This window comes from Solanum lycopersicum, chromosome 5 (assembly GCF_036512215.1).
Source record: "Solanum lycopersicum chromosome 5, SLM_r2.1".
Lineage (NCBI taxonomy): Eukaryota > Viridiplantae > Streptophyta > Magnoliopsida > Solanales > Solanaceae > Solanum > Solanum lycopersicum.
In genome coordinates, this window is record NC_090804.1 from 21869059 (window position 1) to 21892312 (window position 23254).

The 23254-nt window shown below is 34.0% G+C and overlaps 2 protein-coding genes across 2 annotated transcripts; both read left to right on the forward strand.

Moving 5' to 3' along the window:
• The first annotated feature begins 2631 nt into the window (after positions 1 to 2631).
• Positions 2632 to 3311, forward strand: LOC138348692 (uncharacterized). The gene is made up of 3 exons (XM_069298264.1): positions 2632 to 2800; positions 2955 to 3131; positions 3238 to 3311. The coding sequence occupies exons 1-3, from the start codon at positions 2632 to 2634 to the stop codon at positions 3309 to 3311; spliced, it is 420 nt and encodes a 139-aa protein (XP_069154365.1).
• A 30-nt stretch (positions 3312 to 3341) lies between these two features.
• LOC138348693 (uncharacterized) lies at positions 3342 to 4255 on the forward strand. Its single transcript, XM_069298265.1, has 2 exons — positions 3342 to 3848; positions 3923 to 4255. The coding sequence occupies exons 1-2, from the start codon at positions 3342 to 3344 to the stop codon at positions 4253 to 4255; spliced, it is 840 nt and encodes a 279-aa protein (XP_069154366.1).
• The last annotated feature ends 18999 nt before the right edge of the window (positions 4256 to 23254 follow it).

The following is a 23254-nucleotide window of genomic DNA, read 5'->3' on the forward strand; positions in this document are numbered from 1 at the left end:
GGCTATTGACTAAAGGTTAGTCTTACCTAATAGTGGGGGTATAGTAGGTGTCATATGAGAAATCAGATCGAGAAAATTTGATATCAGGGCTCTGGGTTGATTGGCTTCATGGAATGAGATTAAATATATAGTAGAGTTCCGCGGATTGTTGGGCATTTGTTAATATCCAGTGGCGGAGCCATGATTTTTAATAAGGGATTTCAAAATTCATAGAAATAGACACACAAAATAGTTGAATGGGGTTCGAAATCTACTATATACACATAAAATACTATTTTAACCATACATATATAGTATAATTTTTCTAATATCATTGGGTATATGATGTATGTCATCTCTGTGGGAGGCTGCTACCCATAAGGTTATATATATATAGTGTAAATTAGGTATATAGCATATTATGTAGTCATATTCTCAAGTGTTATGGCATAAGAGTTTGATTTTCATTCTATAACATTTAATATATCAACTTATAGCATTCTTTAAACTAAAATATTGTTAATATTTATTCTGTAAAATTAGGACGAAAAATAAAAAAAATGATTAATTAAAATTGGATAACTTCTGTGAATTTAGTTAATGTTATTAACTGATAACAAATGTGCACCTTTTAAGGTATTTGAAAATATATTAATTATAGATATGCACCTTAATTGTCTCAATCCGTTTTAAATGATAATTAGTTTTGATTTTTTATCTTTAAAAAAATGTATTCTGTTATCTTCTTTCCATAAACGTGTACCATTTTTTTTTCCAGAAAGTGAACTATATTCGTATATTTGAATTCTGTCATATTTTGTCGTTTTTTTTTTTCGAAAAACAATTGAAATTGAAGGTTGAAAAAGATTAGATTTGATTTGATGGAGAAAATTGTGTCAATTTTAATTAAACATGGTGGCAAATGGAATTCATCAGGTTAGTTTTTTTAATAATTTGTTATGTTTTTAGTATAAATTATTGGTTGTAGTTATGTATTTTTTTTTTGTTGTCATGTATTGAATGTGTCGTATGTTTTTTTTTCATGTTATATTGCATATGTTCAATTGATATATATTTTTTGTGATACAATTATTCAGTGTTTCTAGTAATAAATATTTCCTAATATTAAATGTATTTTCATGTGTAATTAAAACGAAGAATGATGTTAAATGTGATTACTGGTTAAAATTAAAAAGTTCACAGATTTTGATCAATTTGCAATTTTTTTGTTTTTGAAACAGTATGAACAATATCTGACATTTTGTATTAATAATGTATACATTTTGTATTTTAATGCATATAAATAGCGTATGAACAATATATACGAAAGTCATTGTTTATAGTTGTACGTATCAGTGATTGATTTGTAATATATATATATATATATGAATTCTGTATAAAAATTGAATTAACTGTGTATTAATTTTTTATTAAATTGGATAAATTGTGTATGAAAGTGTATTTTAGATTGTATGTAGCAGTTAATTGTGTAGTATGCAGTATGTATAAACATTGTATTAATTTTGTTATTGCATATATATGTGAATTGTATATAAATTGTGTATGAAGTGTGTATTAATTTTGTATAAAAATTGTATTAAGTGTGTACTAAACAGTGCATTAATTGTGTATTAAATTAAAATAGTGTATAAACATTGTAGTAAGTGTGTATTAAATTGTGTATGAAGTGTGTATTATTTTTGTACGAAGTGTATGAAGTGTGTATTAAACAGTAACTTGTATATAAATTGTGTATGAAGTGTGTATTAATTTTGTATGAATAAATTTATAATTTTATTATGGAATGTACTGAATGTAATTTTAATGTTGTGAAACAGGGAAATACGTCGACTTTGAGATGGAGGGCATCCTATACGATACTTCTACTCTTTATACTGGTTTAGTTAATGCTATAGTAACTCAGCTAAATATAGAAGAAAATATAAATTCTGTTGAGATAAAGTATATAGTTAGTGAAATGTGTCCACCTATAAAAATTCATAATGATGTTGGTGTAAAGGTTTATCTAGATCAGATGAGGGGGAATTTGGATTTTTTTACAAAATATCCATTATGCATCACTTTGAAAGATTGTGAGTAGTATAACGAATGTCATAGAGTTATAGTTAATGATAGAATAAATTCTGATGTTAGATTATCACAGAATAACATAGATCTATACTCCAACAATTCTATCTGTTTGATCGGAATGGATTTAGACGGAGTTGTCAATGATAATAGTGAAGTAGATAATGATATAATATGTGATCATTCTAACTTATTTGTAGCTGATAATCAGATTTATAATAATAAAGAAACCCTTAAGGAGGTTATGAGGCATGTTGGACTTGTTGAAAAGTTCAGCTTTCGGGTTGCGCGTTGTAATGCATCTAAGAAAGTTTAAAATTATTTTTTATTTTTTTATTTGTTTTGTTACAATGTATATATTGTAATGTATATTTTCTTAAATTTTGTAACAATTATCACCTGAATTGTATTTCTAAGACTTGTTCTTGGATGATGAGGGCATCTAGTTTGAATAAATCGAGTTTATTCAAAGTTAGGAAGTATATTGCTCAGCACATATGTTGTGTTAGAGAAAGAGTTTATGCCAGACGTCAAGGGATAACTGGCGTTGTAGCTGTCTAAATAATGGAGAATTATATTGATCCATCTAAGGTATATACTCCAAAAGATGTAGCTGATGATATGTTGAAATTGCATGGTGTTTCGTTGACATACATACAGGCATGGAGAGATAAAGAAAAAGCAGTAAAGTTGGTACGAGGAGATCCAGCAAAATCTTATGCAAGATTACCTGGTAATTTCGAAAATAATGATAAATTTAAACATTAGTTATTTTGTTGTACAGTAACAGTTTCGTGTATTCTTTATGTATAAAATATGTATTTTTTATGTATGAATTGGACTGTTATTTTCAGGTTATTTTTACATTTTGGAGCAAATATATGCAGGATCTGTTTTGAAAATAAAAAGGAATGAAGGTGATACATTTTTATTTGCATTTGTTGCTTTAGAAGCTTGTATTAGGGGCTGGGAATATTGTAGGCCAATTGTAGTTGTTGATGGTGCTGCATTAAAATGTTCATATGGTGGTACAATGTTAACTGCAAGCACATTGGATCCGGGAGGTAAATTATTAGCCTATATAATTTTCTAATTATATAATATAATGAAAAAAATATATGAATGATATTTCTGATTTGTGTGATATTTTTTTTTAAAATTAATGAGCAGGTCATATACTTCCGTTGGCGTATGCGATAGTAGATTCTGAAAATGATGCTTCATGGACATGGTTCTTTGAGTAATTTAGAGAAGCATATGGAGTTAGACAAAATATGTGTTTTATGTCAGACAGAAATGAAATCATATGGAAAGGGACAACAAATGTATGTCCTGAATCAGAACATTATGCATGCATATGGCATTTATCAGTCAATGTGTTGAAGAATTTCAATATAAATACTGAAGATGTGAAGATTTTGTTATTTTCATTGGCAAAAGCTTATACAAAACAACATTTTGAGACAATTATGGGAAGAATAGATCAGATAGATACGCGAATACGACCATACTTGTTTGATATTGGTTATAGCAAATGGTCAAGAGCTTACTCGAATTGTAAGAGCACATGGACCATGACTTCAAACATCGCGGAGTCATTGAATAATGTTAACAGATTAGCACGGAGGTTACCGGTGATTTCACTTCTTGAGTTTATGAGGGTAACAATTCAGAGGTGGATTCACAAGCATAATGAGGAGGCTGATAAGACTACATCTAATCTGACAAAAAAATATGATGTTTATCTACAGAAAAGTATTACGTTGTCATGCAATATGAGGGTATGTGTTTCACTGTATTGTATTTTTAATTCATAATAATCTGCAACATGTATAAACTTATTTTTTTTACACAGGTGATACCTTCAACTGTTGATCTGCATGATGTAGCTGAAGGAGCAAAGAAATACATAGTAAATTTGAACACAAGAATGTGTAGTTGCGGAAGATTTCAATATTATGAGATACCGTGTGGTCATGCAATTGTTGTTCTCCGGTACAGGAAATTACATGAAGCAGATTTCTGTTCAGCTTTTTATAGCCTTAAGAATTTCAAAGATGCTTATGTCATTCCTGTCGAGCCTATCCCGTGCGAGAGTACATGGGATATACCAAGTTATATTTCCGATCCTAAAATGATGCCACCTGGTCCAAAAAGAGCAGCAGGAAGACCCAAATTTGAACGGTGAAAGGGGTTCGCAGATGTGAAATCCAAGAGGACAAAAAGCACATGCAGTAGATGCCATCAGGTTGGACACAATAGGAAGACATGTTCAAATTATCCTGTACAAAAACAATGATGTCGTACCGTTACATCTGTGTTTTTGAGGGTTTACGTTGTTATAACATATTTTTTTATTGAATCATATTACTTTTCATACAAATGTCATACATTGTATATATAACTGTTCATATATTAACAAATGTTAACAATAATAATTCATATAATCATAGAACATTTATTAAGTTATTGCATAATGAATGGGGACTACATACAAAATTTATACATTCAATACTTGCATATAAAAAATAATGTATGTTTATGCTCTACATATCAAATTATAATATGTTATAATTCATACAATTTTCATACATTATTCATACCAGTAATATACATACCATTTGTTTCTGTTTGTATTTTGAAAAAATATATTTGAAAATATACAATATTCATATATTATTCATACAAAACAATTGTATGCAAGAAGGTCATACACATTTATTAAGGTATAATTGTATATTTATTCATAATGTGGTGTTGAATCATATGTCAGTACTAATTTCATATAATTTTCATACGTTATGCTTGTAATAATTTATATGATATAATTCATACATTTTTCATACATTATTCATACCAATAATATAATTAACATTTGTTTCTGTTTGTATTTGAAAGTGTATAGTATTCATGCAAAACAAATTGAAAAGTGCATACATTTTTCATACCAGTAATATAATTAACAAATTAATTTATATGATATATTTCATACATTTTTCATACCAGTAATATAATTAACATCTGTTTCTGTTTGTATTTGACATTACATATTGAAAAGTGCAATTTATAAAAAAATCATTATCATTTATCATTTAAAAAACATATATTGAAGCAGTCTGTCATTTATATAATTTTTTAAAAAAAATAAGTATATATATAACATTTATCTATGTTCTATATATCAAATTTTAATATGACATTCATAATTCATATAATTTTCATACATGATTCATACAGTGTTCCTATATTTTAAAGTGAGACACAATTAGTAATAATTTATATAAAACCATCAGTAGTCATGATAAAAAAGCTGGGAAAATACATAAATTGTTCATAAGTTAAAAAAAAAAACAAGTCATTCAAAAAAATGTACATTGTGCCATGGAGATTTCTACTTCCTGATACGGAATTTTGGAGTAGGATAATTGGTGGTGTCCATAACTTGTTCTTTATGAGTTCGAGGTCCACCCTTCTTGCTAGCAACTGTTCCTGTAACTTCACTTTCACTTATTGCGCCTTCATCATTCTTTGATTTTGCATAATGCCAAAGTAATGTAGCATATCTTTGACGATGATATTTTGAATCAATATCAATATGTGATATATCAGAAACATCATTGCTCATGTATTCGGCAAATAGAGATGTGTATAAACCACAATCACTGTAAAAAAATTGAAAAAAAATAATTTGTAATGAATATATAGCAAATTCAATTTAAAATGAATAAAAAATAATGTAAGAAAAATACATACTTTGAACTTTCTTCTTGTTGAGGAACATGTGTAACATTCTTGATACTTAGAGGTTCAGAGTGAGACTTCTGTTGATAATCAGGGAGATTATTCGCATACAAATCAAGTCTTTTGCCATAAAATCCTGTGCTCGTCAGAAATAAAGGAATCATGGTTGCAAGTTTATCAACAGCTTTGACTTTCCTTGAATGAACAGATCCTCCCGTCATCGAATCATATACATATAGACATCTACTTTTGATTTGGAATACAACAATAAACCAATGGAATTTGTCATTGATGTTGAATGGGATGATTACTTCGTCAACCCTATCCCACGGAATGTTAGCAAGCAGCTTATATCCTCTAATGCATTGTCCAACATCATGGTCCAGTGATATGCATCTCATGTCACATTCTGATTGTCTCCACTGTTTCTCAATGTTATCAATCCACTCCATAATCCAACAATCAACAGTACTGTAATAAGTGACTGTCTGGGAGTATTTTGTCTTCTTTCGGAGATAATACATTATTGTATTAATATGCTGTTTTAACAAAAAAATATACCTATCTGATTCATTCACTGTTCACACATATTTCATACAAAAAATATTCATACGTATATCACTGCAACTCAACCATAATAATTAATTGAAAAAATGTCTTACCCCGTTCTCCCAAGGTCTGCCCGGTTGACTAATTATGTGAAAAAAATCCTTTTTCTCCGATTTTGACAACGCCAAAGTCCATTTGAGGATGAAATGTGTTTTGAATCTTGAAATATGCTGCTTTCCTGTATATATTTAAAAAAGTGTTATATTAATTTTGGAGTTTAGAAATTAAATAAAATAATTTTTTTCATCGTACAAATTACCTGTCACGTCTGCTTGACACATCTTTGAACATCCATTTATTGAAATCCTCAATCAGTTCAACTGGAACATCGAACTCATTGTGATTTTGGAATGGATGTTTGATTTGAAAGAATGTAGGTACTCTATTTGAACTTTTTTCTCCTTCCGACATTCTGATATAAGGAGAAGAATAGTATTTACCCACATTCTTATGTCTTGTTCGCACATTTGGAGTCGTGGTGGCATTAAGAATCGGATCAAGTGCAATTATTTGTGTCATGGTAAAATCAGGATAATCGTCCAATGTTGGTGGTTTTGATTTTGACGTTGTAGATGCATAAGCATTTAAACAATCATCAGTTGACTTTTGAGCATACATGAAAAATCGTTAAATAAAAAAAAACTTAAATTTTTATTTATGTGATAAAAATGAATATATCGTACCAGCTGTGTTTGAACTTTGGACTTGTTGTCCAATTGAAACTTTAGGCATATCTGTTGGATCAGATTGTGCAGCATGATGGTTGTCGTTGTCCTGAAAAAAATTATAACTGATTAATACAAATTTCATACATGATTAATACATAACATTTACATATATCTGATGAATATATACATAATTCACATATATTTTGTGTTGTTATATTTGTTTATTTAATAGTGAAAACATGTGATAATAATATAAATAAACAACTATTATGAAAAACATCAATTTATATATTTTTCACACAATAGTCATACATAAAGTATACATATATATCAATTTAATACATCATTTTTTTTTATTAATCATGTGTAATTTCAGAAATACAAATTTCATACATGATTAATACATAACATTTATATATAACTGATGAATATATACATAAGTCACATATATACATGTATGATGTGTTGTTATATTTGTTCATTTAATATTGAAAAAGAGTGATAATAATATATATAAACAACTAGTATGAAAACATCAATTTATATATTTTTCAAACAATATTCATACATAAAGTATATATATATATATATATATATATATATATATATATATATATATACCTCTGGTTGTTATTCGGGTATTTGTTCTCCTCTTGACAATCGAATCTCATCAATTATCAGTTTGGTGGAGTTATCAACATAACTCTTGATATCAGCCATGTGCTTGTGAACCTTATCGGTGAACATAAAAAAAATTTATATATAAATAGATTATAAAGTCATTATATTAATTATATAAAAATATGTTGGAACTTACACTGATTTTGAGTTCTTTCAACTCTGCCTTAACCTGTTAATTAAAAAAAATAAGTATTTGATATGTATATTGTAATTTCAAAAAAAATTATGTTAATTTGAATTTTTTACTTGTACCTCTGCAATATCAGCTTTCAATTCTTCAACTTTATGTTCACTATCAACAGCACAATTTTCTGATAATCTGTGATTTTCTTAATCATGGTGGCTGCTGAACTGATTTAAAATGGTTTCGTCCATGAGATTTAACTATTCTTCAAAGAAGACAATATTTCTGAATTTATGCTGCAGCAAAAAAAATGTATAATGTGTAATGATTTATAATGAATGTAATAACATTGTAAGAAAAATACCTGATTGCCATGTGTTCTGAGAATTGTTTTCTTCAAATCGTCAAAAAAAATGATGTCATTAGGTGTCTTCCAGTTCAGGATTCTCGGTGTGCGATTTGAAACACGTATAGCAATTGTGTTGTCAAATGGATGACAACACTCATAAAACCATATCTGCAATGCTATGTGGAACTGGCTGAATTTGAATGACGATGGATTTTTTTTAAATTTTTGATTGCATGCTTTGAGTGTTAAATTAAAACACTCATTTGCCCAAGGGAATGTGGCATACTTGTCCAGACTCGACCAAATCAAAATACAATTTTGAAATTGTTGTTTTTGAAGGGTCTGATGCAGTCAGAAATGAAGAAATAAAGTACAAGATCCCGATTTTTAGACGGTCATCTTCTTCCCAAAAATTTTGCAATTTAAACTTGTAATAAAAATCTGACTTGGATACTTTATTAAAATCTCCAAAATTTTCAGCAATGAGTCTGTTTGGAACATATGGATCAGATACAAAATCAGAAACAGGTCCACATTTCAAACCAGTTATAGCAACAAACTCTTTTAACCCAAAATGTAACTCTTTACCATTTACTTTAATGACAAACGTGTCATCCCTAACATTTTCATTCCCCAGTATAAATAAGTGTCTCAACAATTGACATTGGATTTTAATGTGATGCAAATTATAAAAAAAATCCAAAAGGTGTTTCATCTAGGATTTGTTGAAACTTATCTTGACCTAAAAAGGTCAACAAATCCGCAAACACATTCATGTTAATACATGAAGACAAATGTGTTTGTGTCTTCTTCTCCTAAAAAATTGTAAAAATTAAATACATTAATTATACACATATTGATACATTACTCATATATTGATATGTAAGGGAACCAAATGTGGAATTTCATACACATGTAATATAAAACTAATACAGTGAATCATACACAATTCATACATGTTTCATATATTGATGTTGTAATATTAAAAAATATATAATTTCATACACGTAGTATACAAAACATAATACAATATAATCATACAAATTTCAAACAAACTTACAACATTCTTACATATACAATATATTCAACACCAAATATACAAATCAAAACATAAAGTATAACTAATTATGGATATTAATATTCAACGGTATCATAAAACTTGATACAAAAAAATTTATACACAATTCATACAGATTTCATACACATTTTATATAAAGCTTAATATACATATCATACCACACTAATACAGTGAATAATACACAAATCATACATGTTTCATATATTGATATTGTAATATGAAGAAATATGTAATTTCAAACAGTGAATCATACACAATTCATACATTGTTTATATATACTAAAATTATATATTATGTATTTTATACCCAAATAACAGAAAATAAAAATAACAGAACATAAAAAAGTTTTAAAAAATAAACTTTTACTAACCTTTGAAATTTTTTTGGATTTAACTGTTTCTTCTTCTTCTTGTAAATGTGAAGTATCGATTTCAGAGGCTCTTGGTTTTTTGGATTTTGACAAAATCAGATTCAGAATCTGATGAGTCCTCAATTTCTTTTCCTTTCCTCTTCTTTCCTCTTTCGTTCGCCCTTTTCTCAGATTCATTTACTTTTTTCTTTTCTTTCCCTTTTCTCTTCTTCTCATTTTCCTTTGGATGTTTGTGTCACGACCCAAATCCGGGCCGCGACTGGCACCCACACTTACCCTCCTATGTGAGCGAACCAACCAATCTAAACCTTAACATTTCAATGTAATATCAACATAAAGTAATGCGGAAGACTTAACTCATTAACAAAATCAATAACTATTATTATCCCCAAAATCTGGAAGTCATCACCACAAGAACATCTATGATCAAATTACTAAACTAAGAGTATTCTAAGAAGCTAAAACAAATAAAGCTAGTCCATGCCGAAACTTCAAGGCATCAAGACATAAGGAAGAAGATCCAGTCCAAGCTAGAAGCGTTAGCTCACCCTGAATATTCGGTGTGACGAAGACTGGATAGAATTACTGTTGAGTTGAAGACGACGGCACGTTTGCTGCACTCCACAAATAACAAAGAAGAACACATAAAAGTAGGGGGTCAGTACAAACACGGGTACTGAGTAGGTATCATCGGCCAACTCAAAATAGAAAACAGTATATATTAAGCAATATTATAAAATCAACTAATATCCTTAGCATGCAGCATTTACAGTTACCATAACCCTTGGTTACAACACCAAGCACATCAATGAGGACTCACGCCTCCTCATCATACTCATTTGGGAATTCGGTTCATTAGATTGAATATATTAACATCTTTCAAGATTCATTATCTTTATTCCCCTCGTGTCGGTACGTGACACTCCGCTCCTCAATATACTATCCTGGTGTCGGAACGTGACACTCCGATCCTCATTCTATCCTGGTGTCGGAACGTGACACCCGATCCATATTCTATCCTGGTACGGGAACGTGGCACCCGATCCATATACTATCCTGGTGTCGAAACGTGACACCCGATCTATATACTATCCTGGTGTCGGAACGTGACACTCCAATCCTCATATTCTATCCTGGTATCGGAACGTGACACCTGATCCATATACTATCCTGGTGTCGGAACGTGACACTCCGATCCTCATATACTATCCTGGTACCGGAACGTGGCACCCGATCCATATACTATCCTGGTGTCAGAACGTGACACTCCGATCCTCATATACTATCCTGGTACCGGAACGTGGCACCCGATCCCCTAATCTCACTACTTTCGTTCATCAAGCCTTCTTTTATACCAAGGCATCATCATTAACAAAGTAGATTAGGGTTATCTTTCAAGATTTTGGATTCAATAACTTTATCATGCTTATTTTATCACAATCACATAATCATATTCATGCAAGCATACAATTAAGCATATAGAAGGGTTTACAATACTACCAACACATATCATTCGCTATTAAGAGTTTACTATAAGATAGCATAAAAACCATAACCTACCTCCACCGAAGATTAGTGATCAAGCAAGCAAATTTTCTCCAAAGCTTTGTGTTTCCCCTTCTCGATCGACCCTCTCTCTCTCTCCTTGTTCTTTCTATTTTCTTTATTCAAACCCTCTTTCTTTTACCCTAATTAGCATATAATTAAGAATAAAAGATGGCAGTAATAACCCACTAATTACCTTAAGTTACCTCTTTTAACCCCCAAGTAATTAGACTTATTAACATTAACCCTCTAACTTTATAATTAAAGCAGGAATAGTCAAAAACGTCCCTTAAAACGTATAAAGAAATCCGACCCAGACTGGGATTACGCAGTCTGTGACGGCCCGTCGCACCTGCGACGGTTCGTCCTGCTGCCCCGTCACAAAGTTCAGAGACTCAATTTCTCTAAAGAGTCTGTGACGGTCCGTCACACTTGTGACAGTCCGTCACACCTGTGACGGTCCGTCCTGCCATTCCGTTGCGAAGTTCAGAGAGTCGATTTTCAGTACCCAATTTCAGATTTTCTAAATGTTTTGAAACGAGACCCTGCGACGGTCCGTCGTGCCCATGACGGTCCGTCGTGGGGTCCGTCGCTTCTGCCAGTTTTTCCAGAATTGAAGTATGCTGCTCAAAACGACTAAACAGGTCGTTACAATAGATACCAATTTACCCATCGTTTGTCCCCGAACGATCACAAGAAGGAAAACAAGAGCGAAAAGGAGTACCTGAATCTGTAAACAAATGTGGGTATCTTTCTCGCATATCTGCCTCCTTCTCCCAAGTGGCTTCTTCAACGGGTCGATTCTTCCATTGAACTTTGATGGATGCAATCTCCCTTGATCTCAACTTGCTAATTTCTCTATCTAGAATGGCAACAGGTTCCTCCTCATAAGACAAATTCTCGTCAAGCAAAACTGAATCCCAATGGATAATGTAGTTTCCATCCCCATGGTATCTTTTCAACATCGACATATGGAATACCGGATGTACTCCGGACAGCCCTAGAGGCAAGGCTAACTCATAAGCCACCTCCCCTACTTGCTTAAGTACTTCAAATGGACCAATATATCTTGGGCTAAGTTTACCTCGCTTACCAAACCGCATCACCCCTTTCATTGGCGAAACTTTCAACAAGACTTGTTCACCCTCCATGAACTCTAAGTCTCTAACCTTTCGATCTGCATATTCTTTTTGCCTACTTTGTGCCGCTAGAAGTTTTTCTTGAATAGATTTCACTTTCTCTATCGAATCCCTCAAAAGATCAGTACCCCAAGGTCTAACCTCGAATGCATCAAACCAACCAATGGGGGACCTACATCTCCTCCCATATAGTGCCTCAAATGGGGCCATATCAATGCTTGAGTGATAGCTACTGTTGTAGGAGAACTCTGCTAAGGGTAAGAAGCTATCCCAATGGCCACCAAACTCTATCACACATGCGCGAAGCATATCCTCCAACACTTGAATCGTTCGCTCAGACTGACCATCGGTCTGAGGATGGAACGCAGTACTAAGGTCCAACCTAGTACCCAATTCCGCATGCAATGTCTTCCAAAACTTAGAAGTAAACTGCGTACCTCTATCTGATATGATGGAGAGTGGAACCCCATGCAATCGCACCACTTCCGAGATGTAAAGTTTGGCTAACTTCTCTGCATTGTAAGTCACCTTGACCGGAATGAAATGAGCAGACTTAGTGAACCTATCAACAATTACCCAAATAGAATCAAACTTTCCCAACGTCTTTGGAAGACCAACCACGAAGTCCATTGCAATTCTCTCCCACTTCCATTCAGGAATGGGCATTCTCTGAAGTGTTCCTCCGGGTCTCTGGTGTTCATACTTTACTTGTTGACAGTTTGGACATTTGGCAATAAAGTTCACAATATCACGCTTCATTCTACTCCACCAAAAGTGTTGCTTTAGGTCACGGTACATCTTGGTTGCACCCGGATGTATCGAATACCTTGAACTATGAGCCTCTGTCAGAATAGTGTTGATCAAATCATCGACGCGGGGTATGCATACCCTTCCCTTGATCCTCAAAACACCTTCCTCATCGATTTGTGCTTCCTTAGACTCTCCTCGCAATACCTTATCTTGGATTCTGCGCAGTTTCTCATCATCAAACTGTCTTCCCTTAATCTTGTCAAGAAAGGAAGATCTTGCCTCCACACAAGCCAACAATCCTCCCTTATCATTTACTTCTAATCTCATCAAGTCGTTAGCTAGAGTCTGAACCTCTCTAACCAATGGGCGTCTAGAAGCTTGCAAGTGAGCTAGACTTCCCATGCTTCCCGCCTTTCTACTTAAAGCATCCGCTACAACATTCGCCTTCCCCGGATGATACAAAATAGTGATGTCATAGTCCTTCAGTAGTTCCATCCATCTCCTCTGTCTCAAGTTCAAATCTTTCTGAGTGAAGACATACTGTAGGCTACGATGATCCGTATAGACCTCACACTTAACCCCATATAAATAGTGTCTCCATTGCTTTAATGCAAACACTACCGCGGCCAATTCCAAATCATGAGTTGGATAGTTACGTTCATGCACTTTTAATTGTCTTGAAGCATAAGCAATTACATTCTTCTCTTGCATTAGCACTGCACCCAAACCCGAATACGATGCATCACAATAGACAATGAAATTCTTACCTTCCACTGGCAAGGTGAGAATTGGTGCAGTAGTCAACAGAGTCTTGAGCTTCTGAAAGCTTTCTTCACATTCATCCGACCATACAAATGGAACATTTTGCTTAGTCAAGTTCGTCAGTTGGGAAGCAATAGAAGAGAATCCCTTGACAAATCGGCGATAGTAGCTAGCTAACCCAACAAAGCTCCTTATTTCTGACACATTAGTAGGTCTTACCCAATTCTTCACTGTCTCAATCTTAGAAGGATCCACCATCACTCCATCCTTAGAAACCACATGCCCCAAGAAGGACACTGCATCTAGCCAAAACTCACACTTAGAGAACTTGGCATAAAGCTTTTTCTCCCTCAACATTTCCAATACCCTTCTCAAATGCTCTTCATGTTCCTTCTTGCTCTTTGAGTATACCAATATATCATCAATGAATACGATCACAAAGAGATCCAGATATGGCTTAAAAATCCCGTTCATCAAGCTCATGAAAGCAGCAGGGGCATTCGTAAGACCAAAAGACATCACTACAAATTTGTAATGCCCATACCTGGTTCTAAAAGCAGTCTTTGGCACATCCGTTGCCCGTACTTTCAATTGATGATAACCGGATATCAAGTCAATCTTGGAGAAGACACAAGCACCTTGTAACTGATCGAACAAGTCATCAATGCGAGGAAGAGGATACTTGTTCTTTATGGTTACCTTGTTCAACTGTCGGTAGTCTATACACATCCGAAAACTCCCATCCTTCTTCTTCACAAACAAAATCGGAGCACCCCAAGGAGATGCACTTGGTCTAATGAAGCCTTTGCTTAACAACTCTTGAAGTTGGGCTTTTAACTCTCTTAACTCCGCGGGGGCCATTCTATAAGGGGGTATAGAAATGGGGCGAGTACCCGGTTCAAGATCAATACAGAAGTCAATATCCCTATCTGGTGGCATACCAGGAAGATCTGCAGGGAACACATCTAGAAACTCACGGACCACCGAAACTGACTCAATCGAAGGTACTTGGGTAGTTTCATCCTTGAGATGTGCCAAGAAAGCTAAACACCCTTTACTAACCATTTTCTTAGCACGAAGAAAGGAGATTATACGCACCGGATTGGAAGTGTAGTCACCCTCCCAGACTAACGGATCTGTCCTAGGCTTGGCTAACGTCACCGTTTTAGCATTATAATCCAAGATCGCAAAATTCGGAGAAAGCCAAGTCATACCCAGAATTACATCAAAGTCAACCATTTCTAAGATAACCAAATCTACATAAGTGTTGCTCCCCACAAAATTCACCAAACAAGACCTATATACTTTTTCAACTATCACAGACTCACCCACCGGAGTAGAAACACGAATAGGTATGTCAAGTAATTCACAAGGTAAATTTAGACCATTAGCAAATAAAGAAGATACATAAGAAAATGTGGATCCAGGATCAAACAATACAGAAGCCATGCAATCACAAATCGAAAGATTGCCTGTGATGACAGCATCTGATGTCTCCGCTTCTGACCGCCCAGGGAAAGCGTAACAATGGGCCCTTTCGTTTGTTTGTCCATTGCCCCTACCATGTTGTGATGTAGTGGCTCCAGTTTGCCATCACCCCGACCGTTTTGGTGACCACCATTACTTCGACCACCACGTCCTCCAGAATGACGACCTCTTCCATAACCACCTCTACCTCTAACATTTGGAGGTCTGTAACTCTGTTTTGGACAATACCTCTTAATGTGTCCGATCTCCCCACATCCATAACACTCTCTGGGTTCAAGCATAGGTCTCTCAGAGAAGTGTTGACCGGTCTGAGGTGGACCCCCAACTACAGTCTGTAGTGAAGACTGAATTGGTCGGACTGAGTAACCTCCTGAACCCTGTCCTCTAGAGTAAGAACCGTTAAACTCACCTCCCTTTCGAAACCTTTTTGATGTAGTTGCCATGGTGAAGTCATCTGGCTTCACTCCTTCCACCTCTACCACAAAGTCTACCACTTCTTGGAAAGATTTTGCTGTAGCCGCTACCTGTAAGGCTGAAATCCACAACTCTGATCTCAACCCTTTCACAAAACGGCGAATCCGCTCTTGTGGACTGAAACACAGTTGGGTGGCATACCGGGATAATGCACGAAACTTAGCCGCATATGCAGTAATCGACATCCTACCTTGCTCTAGGCTCAAGAACTCGTCTCTCTTCCTATCCCTCAAAGTCCGGGGAATATACTTCTCCATAAACAAGCTAGAGAATGATGCCCAAGTCATAGGTGGAGCCTCTGTTGGTTGACACTCAACATGTGACCGCCACCACATTTTGGCGTTTCCTTGGAACTGATAAGTCACGAACTCAACACCAAACCGTTCTACTATACCCATCTTGTGTAGTAGCTCATGACAGTCAACCAGGAAATCGTAAGCATCCTCAGATTCAGCACCCTTGAAGACTGGAGGTTTCAATTTCAAGAACTTACTGAAAAGTTCATGCTGATCGTTTGTCATTATAGGCCCAGTAGTCAGACGTGGAAATGTGCCTATGTCCAATGAGGCATCCATACGAGGAGCCATAGTGGTTGCATGTTGTACCTCTGAAACCGGAGGTGTTGGTGCAGAAAACACTGGAGGTGCCTGACCCTGATCAGACAACCCACTAAGATAAGCGAGCACCTGATTTATCATCTCTGGGGTAGGCTGGGGTGGCAATCCCTCATTCTGCACTTGTTCATTTTCCCCATCCTCCCCTTCTCTTATTACTTTCTCAGTCGGTGGAGGAGTCACTGCCCTAGTATCAGATGGGCTAGGTGCTCGTCCTCTTCCCCTAGAGGACGTCCTCCCACGACCTCTACCACGGCCTCTTGCCGCTGCTCTTCCTCGCGCTACAGCCCCAGTGGCTGGCTCAGACGCACCCTGCCCCGCCGGTGCTGGTGTTAGTGTTGGCGTAGTCGTATCTCTAGTTCTAACCATCTGCGAAAGAGAGTGAAGATGGTCAGATACCAATTTGTATCACCTAGATACCAATTGGATTCAAGTAGTAGCACTAAAGAAAGAAAGAAAGAATGGAATTTTCCTAAAGTCTTATAGTCTCTCAAAGAAAAGTAAAGGCGTCCCCCTACCGTTCCTTAAGACTCTACTAGACTTGTTCTTGTGTGATGAGACCAACGAACCTAATGCTCTGATACCAAGTTTGTCACGACCCAAATCCGGGCCGCGACTGGCACCCACACTTACCCTCCTATGTGAGCGAACCAACCAATCTAAACCTTAACATTTCAATGTAATATCAACATAAAGTAATGCGGAAGACTTAACTCATTAACAAAATCAATAACTATTATTATCCCCAAAATCTGGAAGTCATCACCACAAGAACATCTATGATCAAATTACTAAACTAAGAGTATTCTAAGAAGCTAAAACAAATAAAAGCTAGTCCATGCCGGAACTTCAAGGCATCAAGACATGAGGAAGAAGATCCAGTCCAAGCTAGAAGCGTTAGCTCACCCTGAAGATCCGGTGTGACGAAGACTAGCTAGAATTACTGTTGAGTTGAAGACGACGGCACATTTGCTGCACTCCACAAATAACAAAGAAGAACACATAAAAGTAGGGGGTCAGTACAAACACGGGTACTGAGTAGGTATCATCGGCCAACTCAAAATAGAAAACAGTATATATTAAGCAATATCATAAAATCAACTAATATCCTTAGCATGCAGCATTTACAGTTACCATAACCCTTGGTTACAACACCAAGCACATCAATGAGGACTCACGCCTCCTCATCATACTCATTTGGGAATTCGGTTCATTAGATTGAATATATTAACATCTTTCAAGATTCATTATCTTTATTCTCCTCGTGTCGGTACGTGACACTCCGCTCCTCAATATACTATCCTGGTGTCCAAACGTGACACTCCGATCCTCATTCTACCCTGGTGTCGGAACGTGACACCCGATCCATATTCTATCCTGGTACCGGAACGTGGCACCCGATCCATATACTATCCTGGTGTCAGAACGTGACACCCGATCCATATACTATCCTGGTGTCGGAACGTGACACTCTGATCATCATATTCTATCCTGGTACCGGAACGTGGCACCCGATCCATATACTATCCTGGTGTCGGAACGTGACACTCCGATCCTCATATACTATCCTGGTACCAGAACGTGGCACCCGATCCATATACTATCCTAGTGTCGAAACGTGACACTCCGATCCTCATATACTATCCTGGTACCGGAACGTGGCACCCGATCCCCTAATCTCACTACTTTCATTCATCAAGCCTTCTTTTATACCAAGGCATCATCATTAACAAAGTAGATTAGGGTTATCTTTCAAGATTTTGGATTCAATAACTTCATCATGCTTATTTTATCACAATCACATAATCATATTCATGCAAGCATACAATTAAGCATATAGAAGGGTTTACAATACTACCAACACATATCATTCGCTATTAAGAGTTTACTATAAGATAGCATAAAAACCATAACTTACCTCCACCGAAGATTAGTGATCAAGCAAGCAAATTTTCTCCAAAGCTTTGTGTTTCCCCTTCTCGATCGACCCTCTCTCTCTCTCCTTGTTCTTTCTATTTTCTTTATTCAAACCCTCTTTCTTTTACCCTAATTAGCATATAATTAAGAATAAAAGATGGCAGTAATAACCCACTAATTACCTTAAGTTACCTCTTTTAACCCCCAAGTAATTAGACTTATTAACATTAACCCTCTAACTTTATAATTAAAGCAGGAATAGTCAAAAACGTCCCTTAAAACGTATAAAGAAATCCGACCCAGACTGGGATTACGCAGTCTGTGACGGTCCGTCACACCTGTGACGGTCCGTCCTGCCATTCCGTTACGAAGTTCAGAGAGTCGATTTTCAGTACCCAATTTCAGATTTTCTAAGTGTTTTGAAACGAGACCCTGCGACGGTCCGTCGTGCCCATGACGGTCCGTCGTGGGGTCCGTCGCTTCTGCCAGTTTTTCCAGAATTGAAGTCTGCTGCTCAAAACGACTAAACAGGTCGTTACAGTTTGTTAGTTTTTTTTTCCATTTTTGATTTCCCTGATCTAGATTTAACTTTAACAGATGAAGGTTGAGTTTGTGTTTGTGATAAAATTTTGAAAGATGGAGCATGAAAATCGTCTGAGCTTGCTTCATCATTCAACCTTCTACTTTTTTGCGGGGTTTCATTGCCTCTCTTCGACGTTGTACGGTTTGTTTAGTGCAAGAGTTGAAGATTTGAGTGCTAAAAATGAAGATTTGAGTGCAAATATGTGAGAATTCGTGAATAAGATTGTTAAGAGAGAAGAGATTTTGAACGAAATTTGGTGAAAATTGAATTTTAGGCGTGCAAACGAGATGAATAATGGAGAATTTGAGAAGAAGACTGTAAAGAGATTCAAATTTTTGAGCGAATTTTGGTGAAAATTTTTGATAGGCGTGCAAAGGATATGATTTTGTAAGGATTTGGGGAAGAACAAAAATTTAGGGAATATAAATTTTTTTTTAGATAACGTGTTACAGTTTTAAAAATAAAACTGTAATTATTTTAGATATTGATAGGTAATTATTAATTATGGAATGATAAAATCCCTATTATTTTGTAGTTTTTTTAAAAAAGGTAACTATATAATATTTAATTTAAATTACATTAGTTAAGAGTTTTGTTTAAAAAAGGTAACTTAAAATAATTAATTTAATTAACTACATTGGTTTAACTAAGGTAATTGAATGATAAATGTAATTATTTAAATAAGTTAATTATTATTTTAAAAAATTAATGAGAATAATATATTTTTTCTTGATATGCTATAACTTGATAATAATATGTTATAAGTAGTTTATTATTAAAAAGTTTGTTTATAACTTGATATTTAACATCTTAAATGTGTGTGTAGTGTTATATATATATATATATATATATATATATATATATATATATATATATATATATATATATATATATATATATATATATATTATGATACGTTAAAAATAGTGAATTTTCATAACACCATATTTTATGTAGTATTTTAGAAAATAGAGCAAATATAATTCTTTGATATAAATATAGTGAAATAATATTGTTAATTCATCTTTTTATAGCCTTATCTCAAGAGAGATATGTTCTTAAATATATTTTGAAATACTTTTATTTTTAAAAATAAGTAAATCGTGACTAATATTTATTAGGAGTAGGATAGTGTTGAGTTAATTATTGTTGAGTTGATTGTTCTAACTTTATTAACTAAATATAATGCAACAAGACAAATGCAAAATAAGTTTCAAATGAGAAGTTACATTCGTTCCAAAAATCAAAGGGATGTAATTGCATCTAATTCCATTAACTTTGATAATACGTTTTTAAAAAGTAAACTTTCCTATTTTTAACTCCTTCTCTTGCATTCCTATATAAGAAGAGGCTTTGGGGAAACATAAGATAACGCTACCAATACAAACAAAAAGAAGAGAAATATTTTCCGCTTTTCTTGTTATCTTATTCTTAGAAAAAAAAATTTGGGCAACCTCCAAACTTTCAGCCATGAGTGCCCGTGTTTGAGAGTAACTGTAAAATTTTGACGAGCGACCAGCTACTACGATTTGCACCAGAGTCGAACCGAAATTGCTTTCAAGGTAGTGGCTTGCCACGACATAATATTTGTAATAATTTATTTATTACTTTATAATTCCAATATAATATCAATATTGTAGTATTTTTTCAATGGATAGTTATGATACGAAGAAATTGAGAAAGAGAAGGAAATGGGATGGAAGAAAAGTCTAAGGATCTGACTAAGGTATTAGAAAAGGAGAAGAAAAAGATGGATAAACATGCAACTTGAGAAGAAAACAAAGACCAATGGTGTTGTTCATTCCTCGTTAAGATTGATCCATTCTCTTCTTATGTATTTAGATCTTCCAATTGCACAATGATTAGTTAACCCCAAACTTTTTTGTCACTTGGTGTGAATTCTATTTTGAAGTTAATATATTTCATAATGATTTACTTGAATATCAATCATTTATAATTTTTTTATTTTGTGTATGATATTTTCTTTTAGTCTTTTTCTTTGTTTTTTCTTGCATAGATTTCTTCTAAATTTAGTCACTTGGGTCTTTTAATTTTCTTTTGCACTCTCCGTCGTGCTAAGTCCAAAAATATCGTATCTTTATTCACCAGTCATTAGAAGGAATGAAGGTGAAATATATATATATGCCCGAAATTTCAATGAAAATGGGCTAAAGTTCCAATGTTTTAGGCTACAACATCAAAAGATCAAGCCCAAGCTTTCGAGTTATCAGTTTACATCTATTTTGATTAGGCTAGTGTTTATGTTGTATTCTGAGAAGACTTATGCTAGTATTGTATTTTTAAAAGTCATACTCTTAGGGCCCGTTTGGATGAAATTAATAAAAGCATCTTTAAAAAAAGTACTTTTGAAAGTGCTGAAACGTATTTTTAAAATAAGTTGTTATTCGTTTGGATAAAAGTGCTGAAGTTTCTATGCCAAACGTGAAAAAGGAAAAATGAAAGAAAGAGATGTTAGGGTTGTGTGGGTAATTTGGAGATTGTATAAAATTATTAAGGGCAAAAAGATAAAAATGTGGTCAACTTAAAACAGCTTATAAGCTAAAAAAAAAAAAGCACTCCTGCCCCAGCTTTTAACTTTTGGCTTAAAATAAATTTTTTTTAACTTAAAATAAGTTATTTTGAGTATTGTCAAACAGTTAAATAAGTAAAAAATCAGTTTTTAAGTCAGTTTGACCAGCTTTTAAGTTGAGCCAAACAGGCTCTTATTTGTTTATACCCTTCACGGCTGGCTGATTTTGGGTCAAGAAAATGATCTGTTATATTATTTTTATTGATCTACCTCTCCTTATTAGTAGTATAGATACTGAAATTTTATGGAAATGTGCTCAATTCGAATTGGTACTCTTTAGAAGGTGTGTTCAGTTTTAACTAAAATTTTTAGAAGTTACTCAATCCTAAACCCTACTTCATGCCTATATAAAAAAATACTAAATTCTGATATAAATCTCAAAATATCCCATAAATCCTTGAGTATTATAAAGCATCTCAAAAAATCCCATAAATCCTTGGATATTTTTAAAGATTAAGACATCGATATATTCCACAAAAGTCAAAGAATATTCATATAGAGTTCAAATCTAAATTATTCTAATTTGAGAAATATGTTAGTAACAGTTTTCGAACGGTTTTCGAATAATGGATAAATCTTAGGAGAGTGAAATCAAAGGAGAATAGAATTGTACCCGTAATTCTTATCAATAAAGTTATGTTTCTTCTTATTTTACTGTAGTTGTAATTTATTTTTTATCACTTTAAAATTTTTGTTGCAAATTGTAGCTCTTGCTTTTTCTCTATATCTTTCGTGTGTAGGGCTGGCGTTCTATTGATTTATATGATTTGCAAAATTCAGTTCAATTTTTTAGTTTTTGATTTGGTGAAAATGTTAATCGATACCGAATTGAAATAAATTTGATTTAATTCTGCAATTTCGATTTGGTTTATTTTGATTTAATTTTCGGTTTGAACTGTTCCAATTTGATTTCTAATTCTTTTCATAACACTAATGACGCTGATTTTCGGATACGCTGAGTTTCTATCATCATCAACCAAATAGAAAATGAAATTTAAATCTTGTAAGCTTACCCTCAAGACAAGTATAAACTCTAATTAAAAACGACAAAACAAGGTGAGTGGGTACAGACGGACATGAACAAAACATATACCACAATAGATACAGAGAAGAAGAAAGTGTCAAGCAATAGTTGTCTTGTTGTCAGCTACAGCGACAATGGTGGTCTAGATCTGCGACATCAATAATGGTGAATTAAGAGTTCTTCACTTGTTTGTGAGAATTTGCAGCAGCCAACTAACACATGATGAAATAAGATTAGTTTTTGAAAGCGAGTACTGTGCTTGATTTTAGGGATTACAAATTTTAGTTGGATTGGATTGGGCTTGGGTATATAAATTTGGGCCAATTAATAATGGTTAGTGGCATGTAAATTGGAATACAAATTTGGAAAAATGCACAAGTATCTTTCAATCTATGCCCGAAATTTTAGAGACACATTTATATTATATTAAGGTCCCGTTAATCTCTGAATTTATTTTGTAAGGAATTTCTATCCCTTTTCGACCTATGTGACACTATCTTGGAGAAAAAAAAGTCAACCAGCATTGGAACCATAAGATAGTGCCACATAGGCCGAAAAGAGGTAAAAAATTATTAATAAAATAAGTTCAGGGAATAATAGGACCTTAGTAAAATATAAGTGTGTCTCTGAGATTTCAGACATAAGTTGAGGAGTACTTGTGCATTATCTCTACAAATTATA

What these genes read in the sequence shown, in the direction of transcription:
- LOC138348692 (XM_069298264.1), top strand. Translation starts at nt 2,632, where the DNA reads ATGGAGAATTATATTGATCCATCTAAGGTATATACTCCAAAAGATGTA. An exon ending in ATCTTATGCAAGATTACCTG is followed by an intron (nt 2,801 to 2,954) that starts GTAATTTCGAAA and finishes AAATATATGCAG; the next exon opens with GATCTGTTTTGAAAATAAAA. An exon ending in AAGCACATTGGATCCGGGAG is followed by an intron (nt 3,132 to 3,237) that starts GTAAATTATTAG and finishes ATTAATGAGCAG; the next exon opens with GTCATATACTTCCGTTGGCG.
- LOC138348693 (XM_069298265.1), top strand. Translation starts at nt 3,342, where the DNA reads ATGTGTTTTATGTCAGACAGAAATGAAATCATATGGAAAGGGACAACA. An exon ending in CGTTGTCATGCAATATGAGG is followed by an intron (nt 3,849 to 3,922) that starts GTATGTGTTTCA and finishes TTTTTTACACAG; the next exon opens with GTGATACCTTCAACTGTTGA.